The 12,321-nt window shown below is 43.5% G+C and overlaps 1 protein-coding gene across 1 annotated transcript in view; it reads right to left on the bottom strand.

Annotated features, from left to right (window-relative positions):
- Positions 1-12,321, bottom strand: part of SMARCC1 (SWI/SNF related, matrix associated, actin dependent regulator of chromatin, subfamily c, member 1) — a 91,064-nt gene that overhangs the window by 42,238 nt on the left and 36,505 nt on the right. Inside the window, exons 15-19 of the mRNA XM_009885686.1 lie at positions 10,163-10,276; positions 9,369-9,522; positions 8,936-9,049; positions 6,522-6,581; positions 124-382 (exon numbers count right to left, since the gene is read on the bottom strand). Of these exons, the coding sequence (XP_009883988.1) occupies positions 124-382; positions 6,522-6,581; positions 8,936-9,049; positions 9,369-9,522; positions 10,163-10,276 (701 nt within the window). The remainder of the gene's footprint in view (positions 1-123; positions 383-6,521; positions 6,582-8,935; positions 9,050-9,368; positions 9,523-10,162; positions 10,277-12,321) is intronic.

Below are 12,321 nucleotides of genomic sequence, written 5' to 3'. Positions count from 1 at the left end.
ATTTGTTTTTACAACTTACTACTCATCCTTAAACTCCAGAACCAATCGATTTTTAGAGCAGAGCTCAGTAGCGAGCAACGTTGTCGAGCGAAAGCGAGAAACATCGCTGGGGCAAACCCATACCTAAGGCAGCCTTTGCTGCGGCAGACGCCACCCGGGGATCCACCACCGATGCCAGAAAAGCGACGGTACTCATCACTGGGTTGCCCGACTGGCTGAAAGGTACGGGCTGGTACGCCAGCGGGCCCAGGGAGGCGTCGGAGTTCTCCAAATAGGGGTCTTCGATGGGGAGTCTCAGAAAATGGAGAATGCACTCATCTTGGGTACGGCTCCCAACGTGCTCCGAGACTTTGTTCCAGTCATCTTTGTACATCTCCAGAGCCTGCAAAAGATGAAAAGCTTTGTGTATACAATGGCTACTCTGGAGGGAAAAAAAAACAAAACCAAAACCCTACTTTATGCAAAAAAGGATTTTCAATGGTAGTTATTTTGGCGACGGAACTATAAATCAGGATCGGGCAACTATTTAAAATCCTATTTTTTTCTGGTAGCAAAATTATTGTGCAGAAGAAACACGACGATCTCACTTGGACATCAGGTAAATTTAAACCACAGGGATCATCACGTGAGTTTTGTGCTGTTACTGCATCAAAAAGAACTGCCAGAAGATTTGGGATTTACTAATAAGATTTGCATAGTTAACGTTTCCCCATTTTGCTTTCACATGAAAAGCTTTACAAAGAAGCGAGTCTGCTTATCCTACGAGTCTCACCAATTCTTTTCATTCCCATAACCACTCCCCCTGAGGGCACTCTTGTGTCCTCTCATTTATGTCTAAACACATGAAGCTCCGTGGGGCAGGAACAGTCTTCATTTCACACACGTGTACCACCTATGATGGTGAGTTTTTAGATCCAACAGATGTTATGAAAGTGAAACAGCATCAAACCAATATACCAGGGGAACAAAGAGGAAAATACATTCCGTATCATGAAGTCAGAAAAGATCAGTTCTCCCGCAACTGGTAACCAGTCTGATTTTTGTTAAGCATTCGGGTTAACAAGTCATTATTATGTAGATAAGCCACCTGATAAAGTAGGAACTTCCAGATTAAATCAACGATTTTATAACTCAGAATTTCAGTCGTTCTAAAGTTACTGAAGAAAAGTCTCAAGAAAATAATTCAATGACAATGAGCTACTGAAGTCATAGAATAGAATCACAGAATTATTTCGGTTGGAAAAGACCTTTAAGATCATCAAGCCCAACAGTCTCTGCGCTGTTTTTTTAAAAACAAACAAAACAGTACTGTAAAAACCCACAGTGGTACCCTCATAGAATATTATTCATTAACAAGTTTTGTTTTCTTTTCCCCTGAAAACTGTTTATTTTAGTCGTTTAAGCATTTGGACAGCAAGCAGTGAGAGCTGAAGTATCCTGAAGTATCCCGAACTGTCAAATGTAAAAACCCACAGTGGTACCCTCATAGAGTATTATCCATTAACAAGTTTTGTTTTCTTTTCTCCTGAAAACTGTTTTAGTTGTTTAAGCATTTGGACAGCAAGCAATGAGAGCTGAAGTATCCCGAACTGTCAAATTTCACGTTTCTGACATCACTAATGGCCCAGTCACCTAGCAGAAGAGAAAGCAGCGTGACTTCTCAGCCAAATATGTTAAACCTGAAAATGAAACTGGGATCGACAACTGAAAGGCATATCAGAAGCCACAGAATCACAGAATAGAATCGCTGAGGTTGGCAGGAACCTTTAAGATCATCAAGCCCAACCATTAACCTACCCTGACAAAACCACCTCTCAACCACGTCCCCAAGTACCACATCTGCCCTTTTTTTAACCACCCCCAGGGATGGCGAATCCTCCCCTTCCCTGGGCAGCCTCTTCCAATGTTTGATAACCCTTGCAGTGAAAAAATGTTTCCTGATATCCAGTCTACACCTCGTCTGACATAACTTGAGCCCATTTCCTCTTGTCCTATCACTTGTCACCAGGGAGAAAAGGTCAGCCCCCACCCCTCTCCCCCCTCCTTTCAGGTAGTTGTAGAGGGTGATAAGGTCCCCCCTCAGCCTCCTCTTCTCCAGGATAAACACCCCCAGTTCCCTCCGTCGTTCCTCAGAAGTCGTGTCCTCCAGACCCCTCACAGCTCCGTTGCCCTTCTCTGGACACACTCCAACCCCTCAATGTTCTTGTCGTGAGGGGCCCAAAACTGAACACAGCACTCGAGGTGGGGCCTCACCAGTGCCCAGTACAGGGGCATGGTCACTTCCCCAGTCCTGCTCACCACACTGCTCCTAATACAGGCCAGGTTGCCGTTGGCCTTCTTGGCCACCTGGGCACACTGCCGGCTCATGTTCAGCTGCTGTCCACCAACACCCCCAGGTCCTTTTCCATGGGGCAGCTTTCCAGCCAGTCCGCCCCAATCCTGTAGCACTGCACGGGGTTGGTGTGACCCAGGTGCAGGACCCGGCACTTGGCCTGGTTGAACCTCATACCGTTGGCATCAGCCCATCGGTCCAGCCTGGCCAGATCCCTCTGCAGAGCCGTCCTGCCCTCCAGCAGATCAACACGCCCACCCAGCTTAGTGTCATCCGCGAACTTACTGAGGGTAAGGACTTCTGAAAATAGTAATACTAGAGGCCTGAGCAAGGGTGGTAAACACCTTCCTATTTATCTGTTTGAGTTGCAGATCCCATTTTCATTACATTTTTGGCCAAGAAGTCAAGCTTTTTTTTTTTCTTTTTTCCCCACTTACACTATGCTTACCCTACAACAAACAACAGTAACTCACTTCTGCAGTGCTCACAGCTCATGGTCCTCAATCTGGGAAGGGACACTTCCACATAACAAGTTTTATCTATATCTATATCTGAAGGTTGTGCATTCAGAAGACATTCATAGAATCACAGAATGGGTTGGGTTGGAAGGGACCTTAAAGACCATCCAGTTCCCACCCCGCTGCCCTGGGCAGGGACACCTCCCACCAGCCCAGGTTGCTCCAAGCCCCGTCCAACCTGGCCTTCAACACCTCCAGGGATGGGGCAGCCACAGCTTCTCCAGGCAACCTGCCCCAGGGGCTCACCACCCGCACAGCCAAGAAGTTCTTCCAAATATCTCATCTCAATCTCCCCTCTTTCAGTGTCAAACCGTTCCCCCTCGTCCCACGGCTCCCCTCCCTGATCCAGAGTCCCTCCCCAGCTCTCCTGGAGCCCCTTTAGGCACTGGAAGGGGCTCTACGGTCTCCCCTTATTCACCTGCAGGACTATACGTAAACCAGTCTTTTTCATCAACCCTAAAACATTTTTTAAAAAATCCAGGAGTTCCTGAACATACCGTTTTCTTCACAGCAATTCTGGAGGAAAAGTGTTTTGGCTTATGTTTTAGCTGCAAAAAAACACTATGCGAATTCTTCCAAGACAAAATAAACTACCTGAAGGGGGCCCTGGGGCATGACATGGAGGGTGAAGGTCAGTCAGGGGAAAAAACGTGAGCTGAATAACACTTTCAAAGATGTAGAAGTAGAGTAAGGAAAAGGACAGAGGAGTTAAAGCTGGGAGTGTTCGAAATCGCACATGCACTGAAAAAAAAAAAAAAAAACAGAGAAAAAGGACCAAGTTGCCTGCAACGCGTGGAGCTTTTTAGCCCCCTGATCTGAAAGCGATTTAAGCCTTACCTGGCTGAAGTTTTACGTTTCTGTCTCTCAAAGCTACCTCTCACTGCCCTTAATTGGGTGGGGAGCAGGGAAGAAAACCCCAGTATACCTCCAGATATACTGGGTGGGAAGAAAAGGGTCTTTTGAGGGAACCCTCCCTCGAAACAGTAGGTGTAAGATTCGCTGGGCAGACTACGGGAACACTCTGCTCCAGCAGAGCTTAGCTGGACGGGAAGAACAATACAGGAACTGTTGAAGACCAGGAGGCGAGACAACATGAAGGGTTTTGAAAGCTCAATGGAAAGAGCGAGTTGGTTGGGGAATGAACAAAGGGCAGACTCCATCGGACAGCCTGGTCCACACCGCAGGAATCAACAGCCCCTAACTGCTTACGAACCGTTCTCCTGACCTCCGTCTGATCTTGCCCAAGCGTCTAAAGAAATGAGAAACTGCTTAGTTCACCAGGTCATACTCACAGGGAAATATTTATTCAACATTCAACCTTCGTTTCCCTTTCCATGCCATCTCAGTGCTCTAAGTTATGTGTCACTGTCTATCCATTTTTAATCACGCCGGCATATTAGATCAGCTTTGCTCTTCATGGCCATGGAGGGGTTTTGGGTTTGTTTTTTGCTCATTCTCCTTCATTGCTTGTTATTTTTCTGCTAGACAAACTATCTCTCACAATAGTTGTCTTTACTATAAATAGTTGAAAATGCACTTAACTATGCAAGAATAGTGCTCCATGGAGATACGGAGCAGCAGCGTGGCAGGGAAGATGATTCTGGGAGGGAAACAGTATTTCCTCCCCCCGGTTCATTCGGTCAACAGGCGGAAGGACAATAATTATTTTAGATAAGATTTATTCTTTGGAACTTCACTGCATATATATTTGCCCAAAGCTACCCTGAGGATTTAATTGGACTGAGCTGGCTTGTTATAGCTGAATTACTTATGCTTGAACTGATATACTCTTTACTGATTTATTCATAGGTTAAATCCATGAAGAATAAAGAACAAAACCATTATTAATTTAAACTCACATTAGATAAAATGGTAACCGCAAGACTTAGGGGGTTTTTGGTTTGTTTTTTTAAAACAAAGAAGAAAGTGTCATCTGGATTATTTCATTAGGCTATTCCTTCCTATGTGCAACCACAAGATACAAACATACAGAAGAATGAATTTTAAATACTAACACTAATAAGCGAAGAAGCCGATGTATCAAGATATTAGTCTTGTTTCTCCATAAAGGAATGCCATGAAAGCCATCTGAGCTGTTTTCACCCCATAAGCAAAATTTTTCCACATGCCAATAGAAAAATATCAGCTAAACAGAGCGTATCAACCTATCATTAAAAAAAAATTTAAAAAAAAACTCTATTGGCTATTTGATGACCACACTTCCGTATCTGTGAAGGGTGAACCACAGTACGCTGCTGAGTAGGCACTTTGGCTCAGAAAAGACGCCACACAGAAGTTGAGTATTGTTCAGGACCGTCAAGCACTGTCGAGATCCATTGTCCAAGATTTTCCTTATGAAATTAACTTCTCAATGGGTTTACTGACACATGTAAAGACAAAAAAGCCAGAACAATCACGCAATTGCAGTCTGGTTTAAGCGCTCTCTGCAAGTAAAACCAAACACACGCATCCCCCCAAACCGGAATTCTTACACTGAACCCTCAATTACCTAAAAGGCAAAAAAAATCAACCACCCAACCTCTACATCAAGAAAACGTTCCTGTAAAAGAAAGCTAGGTAGATGATAATTTCTTTATAGGAAGCGGCAGCACATTCATTATTTCAGGCCACCGAGATTCTCCTTCTGACGAAGCGCTATGAAACACAACACTGCCTTGATGTGAGTGTGAAAGACCGGAACGTACTGCTGCAGCGCACCCCATGTGATGGTTTGCACCCCAGACTGCAACTCCAAGAGACCTGACAATTACCACGTGGCTCGAGAGCATCAGACTAAGCAATCTGAGGACAAAGACCGGATTCTAGCATGCTAATAGTTCTTTGACCTCATTTTTACAGTAGCGATGTGATTTGAGTCATCTCGTATATATTTCTTGTAGACTTCCAGAAAAAGAGTACAGCGAGTGCAGCTGTGTGGGAAAAGGACTGAGTAGATGTATGGGATTAAAGAGCTACCAAATGAAGAGCCTCCCTTCTTAGTGGCAGAAGACAGGAAACTAACTCATCTGTTTGTTAACTATTTTTTAACTTCAAAAACTAGCGGTTTCCCTTAACGTGCTATGGCACAGCCAGACAGCTTTACATTTATCAGAATTTCAAAATATTTACCTTAGTGGCAGGTAAACCATTACTTGAAGGGCATTTATTTCATACTGCTAGTTACCTCTGGTAATGAAAAGACCTCTCTGCACGATCTCTTCTTGAGTTGATGCAAATGTTCTTAAACACTGAATTTCTGGTTCGCAGATACAAATCAGACAGAATTGAACCTTAAAGTACGCGGAGCTCCTCCAGTGCCATCTCTTTTTAGTAGCCATTCTTGTAGCCATGATGGTCAAATAAAGAGGTATGTTTTGGAGGGAGAGCTGTAACCTTTAACCAGTTCAAAAGCCATAACCACAACAGACAAAGGCAGCGGTTTATACACAGATAACTCAACCACCCCTCCCTCTCCTCCAGCTACATCAGTTGGGTCTCAAGAGACTGCTTCCCAGTATAAACTCTGCTTCGCCATCCCAGTTTCTGTAAAAGCACGCAGTTGCCATCTAACTCTACTTCAAAAAAAAATTATTAACATATATGTAGATTTTTTAAAGCACGTAATATCCTGCATGTTTTAGTTTCCTAGCCCCCACCCTCCATGAACTTACTTCTAATAGCAGCAACGTCTCCTGTTCTGTCCACTCTCTTCCAGCACTCGCACCTTTACTCTACAAAAGACAGAGGAGAAAAAAAAAAAAAAAAAAAAAGTGAAATACAGGTCTTTTTGCACAGAACTTTTTAGAAGAAAACATTAGAAAGGAAAGGGGAAGAATCTGTTATTTAATCTACTCAAACATGTACCTTTCACGACCTTCCGACTACAGCTAACCAACCCCTGGTTATCTCGCACAGTGGTTCCATTCATGTGATTCACTCACGTAGCTGAGGGGGACATTCCCGCAGTCTCTGCGGAGGCTGGGGGTTACGGATCCCACCTCCCCAACACCTCTAGGAGAACCTGCAACTCCTCTTTTAGTCCAAGCTAAAGCTAAGTCATTTGGTACTTTTTTCTCTCCTGGCTTCCAGCTATCTTTGCTTGCACATCCAGCAAACAGAAAAGAGGATTTTTCTGAATCATAAAGACCCGTAGGAGTGCTGATGACATTCTGGTCAGCTTGACTTTGGCTTAATTAGCCAAGAACAGGGTAGTTTACACAACGCGTTCTACAGCTCACACCAAAGGACAGGGGCAGCCGACAGGCGCGGGGGAATCTCTAACCCCCTCATCAGCTGCCGTACAGCCGAAGGAGGGTGCTGGTCCTTGAGGAGACTCTATTACTCGATTCAGGCAAACTTGGGATTCTCTCAGCTTAAAGGGCGCCTTTCTCAAGGAAACAGGGCTTATGTCAACCTAACTTTAGTCGCCATTAAACCTCTGCTTCCGAGGCAGATGGGCCACACTGCATAAGGTGCACGCTGGTCCAGAAAAAACAGTTCATCTAGCTAAAAGTTCATCAGTAACTCAGTAAATGAATACTAAATCTTCCCATGTGAGATGAGATATCTGAAAAGACAGAGTAACTACAGCAAGATAATCTGCATATTTAGCCATCACTTGCTCCAAGGGTTGCTGCTCCCAAATCTATACCTCGTGGTTAATTCCTGAAATTTCCTAAAAGTTACAAAACTTTTGGTGAAAACTTCCCCTTCCATGATTACCAAACACCCTAATCCATTACATGTCAAATAAAGACAAAAGCAGCTTGTCACCCGCTTATGAAAGAACCGTATCTAGATTGGATGTCTCTGTGCAAGACCACACCAAAAGGGAAAGGGTATTTAGGATAGATAAATCTGTCCTATCTCAAGATGCATTTCAAACACATCATTAACCCAGAGAGAACATTAATCAAAGTGAGTCATCCAGCAGCTGATCGGTTCTCAAACAGGCTGGTATGAACAGCCAAAAAAGCAACTGCCACACAGAAAACAAGAAGGGAAATCAACTTCTGCAAACAAATCTGCTCAAGTTCATTGGTACAGACGCTTGTAAACAGAACCAGAGTCTAGAACCAGTAAAAGATTTATGAATTTGGTGAATATTTACACCTCCCTAAAATAAGTGAAAGAGTCACTCCATGAAACACGATATGGAATCAGGCTTTATAAATAAATCCTGACCTCTTGCGTTTTGGTTTTGTTGTTTGGGTTTTTTGTTGGGGTCTAGAACCAGTAAAAGATTTATGAATTTGGTGAATATTTACACCTCCCTAAAATAAGTGAAAGAGTCACTCCATGAAACACGATATGGAATCAGGCTTTATAAATAAATCCTGACCTCTTGCGTTTTGGTTTTGTTGTTTGGTTTTTTTGGTTGGTTTTTTTTTTTTTTTTTAAATAGTTATGACCTCTTAAGAGAACAAACACGACTTCAGAAACTAATTACATAGTTAGCCTGATCTCAGCCTGAGAGAGGCACTAATCAGCAGAACACTGCAGACTTCCAGACTGGTATTCTTCTGCAATAGCCCCAAGCACTATCAGGTACACCCGCAGCTATCAGGCAGCAGGAGCGAAAAGCGCCAGGTTATGGAATTACTGATATCACGGCAATAATATCTCAAAACTTTCACTATCCAATACACCACATTGCAATGACAGGGCTAAAACAGCCCCTGCAAAGGTTTTGTGACACCTTTTATAATTAAGCAACTTTCTAGTTCTCTCAGTCTAGAAAACCCTGCTCAGACTTGGAAAACAGGATAGTTAAAGACCCTCCTCAAAGACCTCAGTTTCTGTATTGAATTATTGGACGGTTAGTTGATTCTGAACCATTCAGGTAAAATATGCAATAACATAACAAGAGTTCAGTGTCTGAAGATGACAGTATCGACTGGCTTGGGACAGGTACAGGTCTTTATTTCTACAAACTCAGATATCTTAGTGTCCTACACCGCGATGGAAGAAATCTAAAACTGGAACGTTCAGAGTAACATAAGTCGTCTCAGTGTCATCTAGCGGAGGACGCTTGAGAAGAAACTTTAAGAGAAGGTGCAGGGGAAAAAAATGCCACCATGCTTGCCTTTGCTAAAGTCTTTTTTGAGTAAATGTCGGTGCGAAGTCCAAAGTTCTGCAGATCAGTAGGCTTCTCTTTGTTTTTCTCAGGAAAACTCAGCATCTGCTGAGCAGCTGGAACCTGTGAACAAGCATTATAAGAGAAAGGTGAGAGGGGCAGGAATTGAAAGTTATTCAAGGTTTTCAGACCAATGTTAAACAGAACACGGACGGAGCAAAGATGCTGAATATGAGTCTGCAGAGATGACTTTACATAGCATCGCTTGCATACAGTGCTAGCAGAACTGTTCTAGAGATTCAAACTACCTGAAACTCTCAACCTAGATGGACAAAAAAGAGGAACATTTCATCAACTCGTGCACAAGTTATTCTACTGAGATGTTAAATGACACTGGCTGGAGCTAAAGCAGAGACACATTAGTGCGAGCTGTGCGGCTCACCTGTGGAGTGCGGATATGGAGAGGCATCAGTCCAGAGGGCGTATCAGCCAACACGTTGAAGTGAGGAGTAGGAGGAGGGCCCATTGCCATGGGACGGCTTTCTGGGTCCACTTGGTAGTTAATGAGACCCCACTGCTCCAGGAAAGCATGTACTCTGTGAAACAACGTGACACATGACAACCTTCAGAACGAAAGCTTTGCTTGTGCTCGGGATCGCAGAAAAGGAGACAGCAAAGGAAGAAGTTTGTTTCTGGATCGAAGAAAGATCCAGAATCTTCTATTACCCTTCACTAATCATGAATAGCAATACAAATCACATCGCACGAGCTTTGTGCGGACTTGACTGCACTTCAGCATGTTGTATAAAACAAAACGTGACATTTTTGGTTATAGATAACAGGAAATTACTTAATTAAGGACACAGGCAAAGCAAAGCTAGGGCTGCACACATGGAGCCATGTGCAGACAGCGTACGGACTGTGAGGGCTGCACAACCATAAAACTGACATAACTGAGTTGCAAAACTGCAATTTCTCAAAACACTCCACATACTTACAGGGTAGAACCTAAACACTCACAAGTTAAGATCCAAACTCTGTAGGCATGGTTCAGCAAGCAGAGCATTCTAACTAAAGAATAGTATAAAGTGATCTGGTTACTGAAGAAGCTGATCAACAGCGCGATGGCTATTGTCCACCCCTGTGCTGTCACACTGCAGCACTTCCGTTTCTAATGCAGCTCCTATTTCCTCTTGTTAAAGCAAAGGCAGCGGCTGGAAGACCCGTGGCTCTTACCTCATGACGGCACACACATCTCCAGTCAGATTCCTTCTGCAGGCAGTGCTGGTCAAGTACTCTTGAGGGTTTAAGCGATAGGTGTCAATCATGAAATTGCGGTAAGCCAAGTATCTGGAAGACAATTGACATGTACACCGATGTCTATCAAAGTTTAGAATATGTATTTTAGTATTCACCTTCTCCAAACATCTGTATTAGTGACAAGCAAAGACCAACAGATATTTTTTATTGATGAAATTTAAGAATCAAAAGCAAATGATAAGTAGAATTTATTTTTATATACTGAATACGACCCATCCCTTCCAGATTGTTTCACTCTGGATTTTATCTGTGTTTGGATTAGGAGTACATTGAAGCATTCTTAAATTGCAAATCAAACAAGTAGCTGCTATAGCTTGGTCACCAACCAAATACTTGTACAACAGACTACTGCTGCTGAAAAAAAAAAATCAATGGGGTCTGGTCTTCTCATCGCAACAGGCAAAATAATCTTTGTCAATCCCCTCTGTGAGCCTGGAGGGAAAATAACTCTGCAGAAAACTAGAAGGAGCACACTGGATGGATCACTACTGTTTCCACATGTGGGCTTAACACATAAAAAGACCAGTAAGGAAATGTTAGAGAACAGCAAAATGGAGAAGACCAGATCTTTGAAAAGCAGAGGGCAAGAAGCCAGCCCAGCACTCCCCACCCACTGAGCTGGGAACAGCCAAAGCAGAAGTGACTCCTGTGACAGTCCCATATTTCAGTGCACAACAGTCCAAGTAAGCAGGTTTGGGGTTCAGCCTGTTTGCCGCACTGTAGATATCGCTTCACTGTCTCTTCCAGTATTTTCAATAAGTTTCTGGAATATACTAATGCTTTCTAACACAAGCTGTTCTGAACAAAATAAACTACCATAAAATTATTGCCACTCTTGTTCTTTAGATGGAACAAAACCAATCTGCCAAATACGAGCGAGAATCCTAGGCGAAGATGTGTTCAGAAAAGTATATTATAAGCAGATTTCTGCCTTTGGGAAATTCAAGATGAGGATGTCTCCTATGCAGTGTGCAGAAGCAGCGAATAACCAAAAATATAAATCACAGAGAGATGGAACAGCAATGCCTTTCACAGGCAAGACATAGGCAGACAGATGCTGCAAATACATGTTCCTGCCAAAACCCCCCATCTTCAATCTGACCAAATTATATATGAAACTTGCTGGAAAAAAGTTACGGGACTAGGTGTTGGGGTCCTCCATGATGAACGTTTGGCAGGCAAGAAACAAAAAGGGAGCTTCTTCCATAGAGGAAATGTTCAAGAACACTTCTGAATGCTCCTGGAGAGAACTGGGTTACCACCTGCTCTAGGATAGGTACTTTAAAGCAGTCTTGGCTGTAGAAATCAGTTTAATATTTATTAGTTAAGGTCACGTTACTAGGTGAAGAGAGAAGCCTAAGACAGAATCAGCCCTGAAGTTTATCCTGAAGGGAGTCTGTTTTCAACAATGACACAACCCATCAGCTAAAACTTGTCAACAGCTGGAAAGATAAGTCAACTCGCATTTAGTTAAAATCCCTCAGAAGACAGAAACCACCCCCCAGGCACTACTGTCACGAGAATGAACCTGCGCGAGCTTTCGAAACACCGTATTTTGTTTGGCCTGAAAACTGAGCTGGAGGCAAGACATCTCCATTCAGGAGGATGTTTCTATTTTATTTAAAAAGAAAACACAAAGCTAAGACCACGTGCTACTTCTACAATCCCTAAGTGGCAACAGAAATGCACTTCTAGGATAACATCAGGATTGGGAGGAGTCCCTGATTTGCTTCACTCCTGGGCAATAACCAGAAGCAGCTCACGGATGAGTATCAGGAGACCCGATGTTTTGATGTCAACTGAAAAAGGAAGCGTGGAATTACACGTGATGACCACATCAATGGCTAATACAAAACATAAGCATTCTTTCCCAATTCAGTCTGATACCACTATCATTTGGACCAAGAAGAAACCGAGGAAAAAAGTTAGTTTGAAGAAAAGTTCATAGGATGGTCTGGGTGGGAAGGGACCTTAAAGATCATCTAGTCCACCACCCTGCCCTGGGCAGGGACACCTCCCCCCAGCCCAGGTTGCTCCAAGCCCCGTCCAACCTGGCCTTGAACACCTCCAGGGAT

The sequence above is a fragment of the Charadrius vociferus genome, unplaced genomic scaffold (assembly GCF_000708025.1).
Source record: "Charadrius vociferus isolate BGI_N301 unplaced genomic scaffold, ASM70802v2 scaffold825, whole genome shotgun sequence".
NCBI lineage: Eukaryota > Metazoa > Chordata > Aves > Charadriiformes > Charadriidae > Charadrius > Charadrius vociferus.
This window is presented reverse-complemented; position numbering and strand designations above follow the sequence as displayed.